The sequence below is a fragment of the Trachymyrmex cornetzi genome, unplaced genomic scaffold (genome assembly GCF_001594075.2).
Source record: "Trachymyrmex cornetzi isolate Tcor2-1 unplaced genomic scaffold, Tcor1.1 scaffold797, whole genome shotgun sequence".
Taxonomy (NCBI): domain Eukaryota; kingdom Metazoa; phylum Arthropoda; class Insecta; order Hymenoptera; family Formicidae; genus Trachymyrmex; species Trachymyrmex cornetzi.
Genome location: NW_017300132.1, coordinates 1,284,569 through 1,298,510, shown reverse-complemented (window position 1 = coordinate 1,298,510; position 13,942 = coordinate 1,284,569). Strand labels below are relative to the sequence as shown.

General features: G+C 36.1%; 1 protein-coding gene across 6 annotated transcripts in view; it reads right to left on the bottom strand.

Annotated features, from left to right (window-relative positions):
• LOC108768445 (serine/threonine-protein phosphatase 2B catalytic subunit 2) overlaps nt 1–13,942 on the bottom strand; it is a 169,813-nt gene that overhangs the window by 40,326 nt on the left and 115,545 nt on the right. For all 6 annotated transcript variants that reach the window (XM_018518863.1, XM_018518859.1, XM_018518858.1 and 3 more), the window contains exon 5: nt 10,583–10,728. In XM_018518863.1, coding sequence (XP_018374365.1) covers nt 10,583–10,728 — 146 coding nt within the window. The remainder of the gene's footprint in view (nt 1–10,582; nt 10,729–13,942) is intronic.

The window sequence follows — 13,942 nt, the reverse complement described above, 5'->3', positions numbered from 1 at the left end:
CTAAATCCTAAAATCTTATATCATTGGACACACGTTCTCCGATTCTGAAAGATGTCACTTTTTTCCCTGGGTTTCTGGGGATTCAGAGAATGTCCGCAGAACTGAAAACGATCTTTAGAGAATTACCGACGCTCGTTGGAAGATGGCCTTTTCTTTCTTTCCACTCTTTCGCAGTTTTTTTCCCCCAAGTACAAATGAACGTGACTGAGGGTTAAGCCTCGAGAGATTATTAATTGCTAGATATACTATCCACCTACGTTCGATCGCATCGGCTTTTTACGAAAGCGTGTCACGAGGCTCGTTTACGTCGCGATCGGTGCAGTAAGCATAAACATGAATACTTTCGCGGAAGTAAACAACTACCCGTATCAGTTTTTAAATATTTATGAAATGTAGTTTGTAGAACGATTTGTATCTCACGACCTACGTGTGCGCGTACTATATGTATGCGTGAGTAGCTTTATGTTTATCTACCGGCATCCGTACGACAAATAGCAGAAAATTATGCAGTTCCGAATGTCTATAAACATGATTTACAGTTTTATAATCCGACAACAACAATATGGAAGAAAACCCTCTGTGGACTGAATACGTGATATCAGAAAAAAATGTAAAGTAAAGCACACCGAGAGAAAAGTGTTTTAGTACTTGTAATTATAATTACGTGTTATAATTATGGTTATTATTGATATAATATTAGTAATAATAATTATATGTATAGTTCTATCGATAAATATATCTACATATATAGCTCGCACTGAAAATGACTATAAACTGTAGTAATTACAATTTTATAGCAATAATAACTAATTTATAGTGAATTTTGGTGTCAATTATATATATTTGTTGATAGATCAAACTATAGTTATTATTACTAACATTACAGTAGTGATAACCATCATAATTAACATGTAACTATAGTCACAAATACAATACAAAAATCTTCCTCTTAGTGTATTTCTAAATTTATGGAATTCTCTAAATATATGCGCTAAAATAAAACGATTGTCATTGTTATTGTCGGCATAAAGAAAAGATGTTTCGTTAGAATTCTAAAAAAGCATAGTAAGTAAGCATAGGTTATCGGATACCGTACATCTTATCTTTTATGACGCTCAAACCGAAGAAATAAAACCAGATACTTTTTAAATGAATCTCGTATAAAGTATATAAACTTATTATGCTATCCTTTCTTCAACTAAAAAGTTAAATTCCTGGAAAATTTGCATTTTTTAATTATTTAATTTTCTCTATCTATTTTATCAATATTTTAATTGTTATTAAGAAAGTCAGTAATCATTTTTAAGATCATATTATGATTTTCAAGCAATAAATCCTTTTCGAGTTTTTTATTTAGAATATTTTTCGATGTATATATATAATATATTATCCTCATATTAGGAACCAACAGTTCTTTCGAAATAAAGTTAATATTCTGATTTTTAAATAATCTTCCAATTAGGAAGTAAAAAGCATTTTAGCGCTATATTTATTAAAATAATAGTCCAACGGGGAAAATACGAATTATCTTTGTTATCTTTTCTTCTTACACGACATTCAAAGAAATCCCTCTACATTAAAACACTACCCTACGTTACGTAAATATACTTATGGTACTTATACGTATACTAATTATGTTTTTTGCAAAGATTGAAGATTAAAGTAGAAACTTTGCGATGTGATTTTCTTAATTTTTCCCCTTTTCTCTGAAGAAAAACGCCACGAAGAAAACGGCGTGCTAGGTCGATTCATTTTCAAGATTTTGCTCCGGCATTCCTCGTACCTCTCCGCCGATCCTTTTTGCTCTTGCGCGTTGTTTGTTATTATTGCACTTGTTAAAAGCGGGTCCCCGTCGTGACACGCATACACGTGCATACACGCGCATGCGAGGCGTGCAAGGCGATTAACTTAATAGCGGCGCGATAGCACGAGCTCGCCCGCTATTTAAAGCGGCCCCCGGAACACGATCACATAAATCGCAAGTTTTCAGCCGATAAAATGCACGCGCCGCCCTGCACGATCCTATCCTTTCCCTCCTCCCTCCTTCCATAAATTAAACGGAGCTAATGCGCCACGACCGATACGAAATTGGACGGCTTTAATGCAGATCTACGGCTCTCGCGCGATTCCGAGATTAATGCCAATCGTTTCACAATGTTCATTTCAGCGGAGCCTTTAAATCGTTAACGATTAACCCTTCGTACTCCGAATTGTCCTGAAAAGAACGTACAACGTGCAAAAAATCCTCTCACAAAAAAAGAGGTTTTTAAACCTTTAAATGGATAAGTGCGATGACTATAGCACATCCCACAAGGAAAGGCTGGTTTTGCTGACGATCATCGAAATAATTATGTACACTAAATAAAAACGTCTATTAAGCTTACCATACACAGTCACTTCAGCACAATCGAACGAAACCTACACAGAAATTTAGTGCTTTTTTGTTGCTAATTTGTTGCTCCAGCCAATTCCGAGAAAACAATGGCTGTGCTAACTTAAGACTAAAGTTAGCACAGCCATATAAAAAAAAATTTTTTAAATAAAAAATTACATATATTCTTTTTGTGCTAATTTGTTGCTTAGTTGCCGATTATGTTGTTCCATCCCCGACCCTTGAAAACCACCCTTAGTCATCCCGCATTAGCACAATAATTATAAACTGTAAATTTTTGAGATATCTCGATTGATTTCGCGTCTCCGATTTTGTTGCTCGCCATTTGTGATGAATACGATTTTGTTGCTCCACCCCCGACCCTTGTAAACCACCCCAAGCTACCCCGCACCAGCACAATACTTAATTGTAAATTATTGCGATATCTTGATTTATTATGTTTCTCTGATTTTGTTGCTTCACATATGCGGTTAAAATAACGAAATTGTCTTTGGGTGGTTTTCAAGGGTCGGGGGTAAAACAACAAAATTGGATTCGTCGCAAATCGCGAGCAACAAAATCGGAGACGCGAAATCAATCGAGATATCTCAAAATTTACAGTTTATAGGTGTTGTGCTAATGCGGGATGGCTAAGGGTGGTTTTCAAGGGTCGGGGGTAAAACAACAAAATTGGATTCGTCGCAAATCGCGAGCAACAAAATCGGAGACGCGAAATCAATCGAGATATCTCAATAATTTACAGTTTATAGGTGTTGTGCTAATGCGGGATGGCTAAGGGTGGTTTTCAAGGGTCGAGGATGGAGCAACAAAATCGTATTCATCGCAAATAGCGAGTAACAAAATCGGAGACGCGAAATCAATCGAGATATCTAAAAAATTTACGGTTTATAGGTGTTGTGCTATTGCGGGATGGCTAAGGGTGGTTTTCAAGGGTCGGGGATGGAGCAACAAAATCGGATTCATCGCAAATCGTGAGCAACAAAATCTGAGACGCGAAATTAATCGAAATATCTCAATAATTTACAGTTTATAGGTGTTGTGCTAATGCGGGATGGCTAAGGGTGGTTTTCAAGGGTCGGGGGTGGAGCAACAAAATCGGAGACGCGAAATCAATCGAGATATCTCAATAATTTACAGTTTAGAGGTATTATGCTAACGCGAGATGGCTAGGGGTGATTTTCAAAAGTCGGGGATGGAGCAACATAATCGGCAACTGAGCAACAAATTAGCAACAAATTAGCACAAAAAGAATGTGTAATTTTTTATTTAAAAATTTTTTTTTATGTGGCTGTGCTTTAGTCTTAAGTTAGCACAGCCATTGTTTTCTCGGAATTGGCTGGAGAAAATATCGGGAATTGAGCAACAAATTAGCAATAAAAAAGCACTAAATTTTTGTGTAGGTTTCGTTTGATTGTGCTGAAGTGGCTGTGTCAGCTTAATAGACGTTAAATAAAATTTCTGATTGAAAATGAACAAACCAAAAGATTCTTATCATCAATTCTAGTTATGTCAACTACGATTTAATAGATTCAACCAGAAAATTCTAATTCGTTCATTTTTAATTTCTGATTGAAAATGAACAAACCAAAAGATTCTTATCATCAATTCTAGTTATGTCAACTACAATTTAATAGATTCAACCAGAAAATTCTAATTCGTTCATTTTCAATTATACTTCCAATTAGTCTTACATCCTACATAATTATTTTGATGGTTCAATAAAATAATTTTTAGCTCTGTATTTAGTTAACTTTTTAGATACTTTAATAAAATCCTTCTTTCATGCACAAGCATACTCATTTTCTTTAAGGAGCATTTTCTTTAAAAAATACTGTTTTGGAAAAGGAAAATAAAAAGTATTGCTCAGATGTTCAAAAGTCTTAGTATAAGTTCATTATTTTTATTCCTCTGTAGTCTATCTCACAAGGGTATAACTAATGTGTAAATTTAACTGACTGATTATACGTTGTTAGATTTCAAAGAAGCAATGGTAATCCAAACCCGTGAGTTAAATAATTCTGTTATTCTTAACTTCCATATACGTCAAAATGTAAATCAATTTATTTCTGTAGTTAGTTTCAAAGTAAACATCGTATTAACGTATGCATTTAGTGAACAATAAATTATAAGTATCCGCGTCAAGAATGAAAAACGATTTCGTTCATGTGGCTCCCTCTAAAAAAAATTAATAAAAAATATCAATGTATGCTCATTTGATCGCATTTTTAAAAACGTACCAATAGATGGCCCACCCTGTACTTCCAATTAGTCTTACATCCTACATAATTATTTTGATGGTTCAATAAAATAATTTTTAGCTCTGTATTTAGTTAACTTTTTAGATACTTTAATAAAATCCTTCTTTCATGCACAAGCATACTCATTTTCTTTAAGGAGCATTTTCTTTAAAAAATACTGTTTTGGAAAAGGAAAATAAAAAGTATTGCTCAGATGTTCAAAAGTCTTAGTATAAGTTCATTATTTTTATTCCTCTGTAGTCTATCTCACAAGGGTATAACTAATGTGTAAATTTAACTGACTGATTATACGTTGTTAGATTTCAAAGAAGCAATGGTAATCCAAACCCGTGAGTTAAATAATTCTGTTATTCTTAACTTCCATATACGTCAAAATGTAAATCAATTTATTTCTGTAGTTAGTTTCAAAGTAAACATCGTATTAACGTATGCATTTAGTGAACAATAAATTAAATTTGAATCAAATTTATTAATAACAATCTTATAATTCAAATTTAATACATTTTCTTGAATTAATAAATTGTTTAATTCTATTAAGTTTATTTGTTTATTGTTGTTACATATTACGTGTTAGAGATGATTATATTTATAATTATAACTCTCTGTTTCAATCGAAATTAACAATATTGGTAGAAGTAGCGACTATTTTCAGAAATAAGTAGAAATACCAATTCAAATTGAATATAATTTGACACATTATGAGTTAGCAGAATAAAATTAAAATTCTTTTTAGGTGTTCTAAGCTCAATCAGCTGTGTACCTTTAGTTAGCTGTCTATCTACTTAAAAGTTAAATGAAATACTATTGACGAAGCCACACACGTTTCGTGATCTTGTAGGAGTTTAACAACTCGCAACGTTTATGCAAACATACGTCACGATCTAACGTCTTCGAAACTATAGATGCGTGCTACTCTAAAAATACGCTCATGATTTATTTACTGTTCTCGAAGAAGGTTAACGGACGAATATCTTGATATCCTCACACACACATTGCAATGAATTTCTCGAGGCATGAGCTTTTCGAATCTCTCCCGCCTATGGGGTGACGTCTCATGCGTGCGAGTCGTGATGAAAGATTCAGAACGATTATCCGGATAGCGAGAAGCGGAAAGGCGGTTAAAGTGCTGCCGAGAAACATTTCCAAGGTGCAGGGCGCGTACGGTCACGTTTTACGGGCTCTTGCTCGCAAAGGACTCACGATATCGTCCAACCGGGAATGTCAATTTCCATATCAAACATCCTGAAACGCCAGCGATAAAACCGCTCGGAAATAAAACGCGGCACTCGAAATTCTGTCTGGTGACGGGCAGAAATCGTGAAACCGCGATTAGAACTTATATACCGATAATAAATTCTCGGGGAAACTTTGCTCGACGGACGAGCGATATTTATTACCATCTTTCGAGATGCTCTCGACCACGTTAAACGTTAGCAGTTGAACGATAATAATTTCATAATTCATTTTGAAGTTTACCCGTGAAGGTAACTAAATTATCCTAAATGAAACGTTGCACCGAAAGAGCAATTTCGCTAAAGAATCTAAAAATTTGGCTGGATACAGATCAATAATTTTGTTAGATCATCAAAATAATTTTTCAGGAATTTTAGCATGATATACCCAGAGAAAAGGTTGTTTCGATTTAAAGAAAATTTCTTTGCTATACGTTAAAGAAAAAATTTCTTTGATTTAAATATTATTTTTAAAAATCAAAGAAATTTTATTTGATTTAAAGAGATTATGTTCAAATCCAAGAAATGACGTTCAAACCATGATTTCTTGGATTTGAACATAATTTCTTTAAATCAAATAAATTTTATTTAATTTTAAAAAATAATATTTAAATCAAAGAAATTTTTTCAAAAATCAAAGAAATTTTTTCTTTAACCGTACAGCAAAGAAAATTTCTTTAAATCGAAGCAACCTTTTCTCTGGGTGTAAGCAATGCTGCAAAATTTTGATATAATTGTCGTCCTACTTAATTGTTTTGATGTCCAACAAAATATTTTTCAGATCTATATCTAGCTAAATCTTTAGATTCTTCAGCAAAATTGCTCTATCAGTGTGTGGAGGACAGATTTTTCCCCACGCAATTTCGCAATCGGTTCACATCCACGCAATATTCCACATTATATTTCGCTCTCAATTCTGTCGAGCAACGAATCAGGCGCGTTTTTTACCGAGAATTTTTATTCCGAACATGTCACGTTCCAAATTACCAGAGTAGTCGGAGGAATTAATCTACGTCGCTTTACAGCGTCGCATCATTGTAATAGCACGTCGTTTCCCTTAATTATGCCGGAGACGCCGAGAATCGTAGGATCCGTCGATCGTTAAACGAGATCGCTGCGTTCTCTCATCCGTATCTTCTACCCCGTTTCGTTCTCTTTCATTCGAATTCGACCTATCTCTCGGACGTGTATCTTTACGAGGATAGTATCGCGAGTATAAAAGCGGAACGTCCCGAAACGAGATGAGATCTCAGGCAGCTGCGCGTCGTGAAAATTCAACGGGATGCTGCCCGACGAACGAGCGAGATCCACGGGCTTCGATAATATGAAAATAGCGCGAATTTTTACGAGCGCGGCGAAATACGAAACTGCTCCATCGCTTCCCGTCGTCTCTCAGGCGTGTGTCGGACGTGAAGCCGGGATGTCGATAGCCGGGAAATACGAGGTGTCACTCGGAAATTTCGATTGCCAACGTGAAACGCGATACCGCGGAACGTGGGAAAGATGCGAGAAAGCTCTCGGAACGGACGGTACGCGGATAAGTCTTGGGGTCTTGGGGTCCGATACGAGAGAGTTCAAGAAATTCCTAAAGAGGCGAATCTATTTCTTGTTTATCGCCGCTTTCACGCGACGACAAGCACATGGAACAGATTTTGCTGAAGTATCTAAGAATTTAGTTCAGATATAGATCTGAAAATAATTTCGTTAAATAATGAAAATACCCAAGTGGAAAAGTTGGACATATGCCGGATCTTACAAATGGCGCGATACCGCGGCAGTTGTAAATAGTAAGTAACACCAGTACTGCTGGTCATTACGCCCAATCATCGGCATAATACTAACTTACTATTAGCTTAATACTGGCACAGTACTGACTCTTCAGTACTGGTTATCAACCGAATAAGGAGTTACGCCGAGGATTGGTACGGTACTGGCTTAGTACTGGCACAGTACTGCCTACAATACTGTCCCAATACTGGTTGCCAATACCCAGCCAAGTTACCTTTCGGTATGATGCCAGAACTCATCGTTATTAATACAGTAATATACCAATACCGAGCCAGTACCAAATCCTTAACGCAGTACTGGCGCGATATCGCGCCAGTTGTAAATTTCCACTTGGATAATTATACAGGGTGGCCATTACGATTGTGTCTCAACTAAATGATTATCACTTCGCAACAAGTGGATCGAACAAAACAAATGAAACGTCATTTTGTAGAGGAAATTTGTCAATTTCATTTGAGCAGTTGTACAAGCTAGCTCATGAGTATTAGCATGAATGCACAAAATGGCGTTTCAATTGTTTTGTTCAATCTACTTGTTGAGAAATAGTGACCGTTTAGTTTAGATACAAATCTAATGATCACCTGTACTCAAACATGAAGAGCATCCCACAAAAAGTTTTGACATTCGTAATAACTATGTTGGAAACTAATATAAAAATTTTTCGAAGTATTGCTTGTAATTTTTTGATTTCCAACATAATTATAATAATGTTGGAAACTGAAAAAAATAACACGCAACGTTTTAAAAAAATTTTATATTTCAACAACTGCAGTTTGAGTTTCCAACAAAATTATGCTGATAGGCCAACAAAATTATTATTAGATCTATATCCTTCTGTGAAATTTTAGATCTTTCAGTAAAATCGTTCTTTTCATCTAATTATAGCGATAAGGCATTATAACAAAAAGGAAGCGTCTCGAAAGCGTAAGAGGAGAATAATTAGAACCGCCTTCGCCTCGAAACGCGTCCAGACGATCGCGCGTTTGCACTCCGGCTATATTTAACGTGTCCTATTCTGCATACATGAGCGGATACTCATTTTATCGTTTATCTGCGGAATCGAGAGACGCAGGCAAATACGATATCGTAGTTGGAACGGCAAGACGAAAGGAGCTGTAGCCAGCGGGAGAGCCTAGCCCGCGGACGCGCGTGATCGGGACGCGTGTACCGCACGCACGCCCGTGTATGCCGCACGCAATGCAGGAAGGTAAAAGGCGTAGGTGGATGGATCGATAGAGCAGGTGGCAGCACGTCGGTGCTCTCCCTGGTTCGCTTCCGGCGCGGCGGAGTGTCATTGGACTCTCTCAGCCGATCGAACGATTGGCCTCGGCACGATTGTGAGAAATAATAGCAAGGCTAATTCATTCGGAGACGTGGGGCGAGGAGTAACGCAATTATCAACGATCACGACTCATTAAGATGCGACGCCGTCCTAGATGGTTTCTCGTGACTTGAATTCCCGACGAAAGTGCACGAAAAGTTGAACAGTACACGGCAGTACGAAGCATCTATAAAAATGTAGCTATATATACGAAAAGAACGGTTTTGCTGAAATATTTAATGTAAAAATTTAGCTGAAATACAGCCTTCAAAATAATTTTGTTTGGACCATCAAAATAATTATATAGGGCGCTTAAATTGATTGCTAGACTATTAAAACTTTTGCAGTATTATATCATCAACACTTAATATAATAATACTATCTACATAATTATTATTGTAATAATCTAATAAAATTAATTTCAGATCTACATTGAAAGAAAATATTGACTGAATATGGCATAGCATTATTAATTAGTTGCAGTAGTCGCCAATTTTTGGTTGCGTTAGCTTATCGAAATCCTACACTGACATAGCTAGGCTAACGTGACTAAAAATTGGCTGCTGTAATAAAAAATTGGCTGTTGCAGCCAATTAAAAATGCTATGCCATATTTTATCAACTAATTTGCTGCAGCAGTTTTTCTTTTCTTTCAGTGTAGTTACATTTTTGGATACTTCAGCAAAACCGTTCTTTCTGTGTAAATACATGCACTGAAAAAAGAAGAAAAGTAATAATTACCACATGTTAAGTAAAATAATGTCAAATGTTCGGTTAATATACCTAAAAATAACAATAAAACCAGGGCGAATAAGAGTCAGCGTGATAATTAATACGCAATCTTAATTCTTCAAAAAATTGATTCTTTATTCCAAAAAATACCTAAAAATAATTTTACTTTTTTAAATATTTAATAAAAAAGTATTACCAAACGGTTGGTTATATTATTGTGTTTGATGAAACTTACTAAAAATATTTAGGTATATATATGTATATAAGTAAAATTATTTTTAATTAAATTAACCTAACATTTAATTGACATTATTTCTCTTAATATTTAGTAGTTATTATCATGCTCTTTTTTTAGTGTTCAAATTTGAAAATAAATTTGTTGGACTATCAAAATGTAGGATGCTCAAATATGATGAGCAATGCAAAAGTCTTTTTTTATATTCTAACAACCAGCTTGAGTGCCTTACATAATTATTTTGATAAGAAAATTATTTTGCATCTAGCTAAATTATATATCAAACTAAATTTTTAGATATTTTAGCAAAATTATTCTTTCTGTGTGAAAAAGCAATCTCGAGTTTAAATTGAACAATAGTCAAAAGACACTCTTTTCTAAAGTTTCCTGCAAAAATTACCAGGAAAAAGATTCAATCGAAGGTACTGAAGACAAAATAAATATCAATGAGAAGCTTCACAAAGACCTCTCTTATATAGAAGGCACTTATTCTTTATGTCAAATGTTAATTCTGTACCAACAAAGCTTGGCGTCACAGATTCATTTATGTACATTTTAATACAGAGTTATTCAACATCGTGACGCGAGACACGCAACAATTGGAGCACGTAAAGAATTTACTTACTTTGCGAATGTCTTCTAAATTGTGAATTTCGGGCGACAGACCGCCGTGTACGCAGAGGAACTGTTGGTTCATGAGGGCGGCGAGCGGCAAACAGTCGAAGGCATCCATGCACGCGTCGTACACCCTCTCGGAGTATTTTATTTTACCTGAAAGCAAAAAAGAAAAATATATCCAAAATATTAAAATAACATATTAGAACTTTATCCACGCGACGAAGGTATTTTTATCAGAGCCTTATGGCGTTTACAATGATCGTACGAATGTGTCGAGAACTACTTTCACAGCTCCTTTCACGAAACGAGATGAGAACACGGAGATCGGAGTTGACACGTCTAATCTGACGTTCGGCGAAAAGGTCGAGATGGAAGAGGAAATAAAGACGACGCGAGGGAGTCGTGAGGAAAGATCCTGACAAGCGAGGCGAAACACGCATAGTCGGGCATGGACCATTCCGCGAACGGGTCGTAAAAAGAATGGCGGACACACGGGGGCTCTATTTCACGTCGAGTCCTCGCGGAATAATGGATACTCTCCAGAATACGGAGAGAAGCCGGCTGGCCGTCCACGCCTGTTCTGTGTTCCTGAAATTTCGCTGCGCGTGTCTTCCTCCTCGCAGCTCTTCTCTCGCCATGCCCACGAATGCAACCGACAGCCCGCTCGTCTCGCGCGAGCGATAAACCGCTCCGGCAGATAAGATCCGGAGCGGGTAATTGTTGTCTTATTTCTGGAGTAAAACGGACCAATTCTGTGGTACGGGTGGAAACCCGTGTTTTCTCTTTCCTCTTTTTCGATTCCAAGTTCTGATTACTTTTATAACTAACTCGTATGACGCTGTTTCACATGAAAATTGTAAAACTTTAACTCTCAGAAGGATATCGTAAGAAGCTCTTCTCGAGCCATCGCTCTCTGTTTCTGACATGTTTCTCCTGTTAAATGTGACCTCGGAAATTGACGTAAAGCGAGCTGTATTTACTACGTAGAAGGAGGATCGTCGAATCACTGTTCGAGGTGACGCGCGAAAAGGATTTCCTACCAATAAAGCGGAGTAATCTCGACAGGATAAAGATTTGTCGGCGCTGAAGCTAAACGGATCGTCGCTCGAAGTTGCCACTCGAGGACCTTCACGAGATCTCGCAAATGAACGACCAGTTGGTGGACGTAGGAGCCTCTTTGGGGTTGCAGATTGAAGTATTGCGAAACGGATGTCTGTAATATCGCGCCAAGGACGGACTCGGCGAAGCTCTCATGTCGCTCGAGATTATTAAAGCAGAGAGAAATAAAGCGAAAGACACCATTGTGAGATGTCTAACAAAGACTAATCGATAACATCATAATTAAACCGACAGATAATTAAGGAAAGTAAGATTAATTGTAAATAATGTAGAAATTTGATTGAGGTCGACTAAGAGAATGATTAAAAACAATCTGAAATAAATTTAAACACAGATTATCGAATGGAACTCTTATTGAGTGACTAGAAAATATACAGGGTGGCGCATAAAATGTCAATTTAATTATCCAATTTTTAGATCTTGATACATGGAAAGAACGGTTTTGTTGAATGTCTAAAAATTTAGCTAAATATAAATGTAAATATAAATTTTTCTTGGACCATCCAAATCGTTATGTAAGTCACTTAAATTGATTGCGAAAATGTTAACATTTTTTACAGCGTTGTCGTCAACGTTTAAATATCTCACATAATTATTTTAAGTCTTTTTATTCCTGCAGCACTAGACTTCATTAGAATTCTCTTTCTCGCTTTTGTTAAATATCAAACATACACATCTCATTTTAAGTTCCAAAAGTGCAATGTATACTAGTTCAGCCTTTTGATGGTCCAACAAAATTATTTTTAGATTTAGCCAGTCAAAATGTTTAGTTACATCAGCAAAACCATTCTTTCCGTTTAATCAATCCTAATTTTAGTACTGTGATATATAAAATTATATTCTATCAATTTTGTTAAAAATAAATGCGTTAAGTATAAAATAGTATAACATTTTGTGCGCCATCCTGTATCTTGTAATCCATTCGCAAGCACACAACAACTGCTGATCTTCACAAACAGTGTTCTATCCTCGTGACTATTACGCGGAACACACGCTGCGTACCGCGACAAAAATGACGGTTATGGCGAAATCGTTGGCGAATTAATTGCGCATTCGTCTCCCATATTCGCGGACAAACGATCGTTTTTGGCACCGAGATCCATTTCGAAACGACATGCCGTCGCGATCTTGGCGCGCGGCCACCGCGTCCCGGCTTCTAGCGCGAAAAGCGTGCGAGCGACAAAATCGTTCGGAATAATGCGTTTCTCGAGCTCGAGCTCCGGCATGCGGCTTTCAGAAAGCGCGATCGTTAAGTTTCCAGCGTCGTGCACTGCTAGATGGAGCCAGATAAGGACAGTTGCAAGACAATCGCGAAATAAGCACTGTATTCTCATATAGATTATAACTGAATATAATAAAAGTATATAATAAAGTGTAATATTTTATGAGCTCTTCAAAGAGCTGATATAGTTCAGCTGGTATAGATCAAAATTTGTAACACTGCAGTCACGACAAGTGAGATTCATTTAATTTTTGTTAAATGAAAGACACTATAATATTAACTCTCGACACACACTGGGTCTTTCGTGTTCGTGCATTAAAAACAATCATTTTTGTACTTTAATAAAATCAAAAACTGCTTTTTTCTTCAAAAATCAAAGTTACAATTTTTGTATCAAAACTGAATTATTTTCTTTTTCTGGTGCAGAAAGTAATTTCCATAATTTTTCTAAATATTTTTTTTTTTCAATGTTTGCATAGCAGGATAATTTAGTAGAGACCTTAAAGAATATGTGTGAATTTTTACAAAATTTTTCGAGCACTTTAAGAGCCTTAAAATCGAGTCAGACACGAATGATCCATGTGTGTCGTCCAAAGGTACCGAAAATAAGTGTGTAGTTCGAGGGTTAATTTTAAGGAACCAAGGTAACGTAACTGTAAAAGAATAAATATCAAATTTACTTTAATACCAATAATTTGAATTTACAGATGTATCGCGAAAAATATAATTAAATGGATCCAATAAATTCATCGGTTTATCAATTCCGGTGGGATATAAATGAGTGTATCCAACAGAGAAAGGGGAGTTTTGCTGAAATATCTAAAAACTTGTTGCGTTGATGACAATGTTGAATAAAATTTAGCAACTAGTGCGAGCGTCCTACACAATTATTTTGACGGATCAAAAAAATTATTTTCAAATCTGTATCTACATATAGTTAAATTTTTAGATACTCGAAAACCGTTCTTCCCGTGTAGCTCTATTTATTTTAACATTTTCATAGAGGATCGAAGCAGCATCACCGTG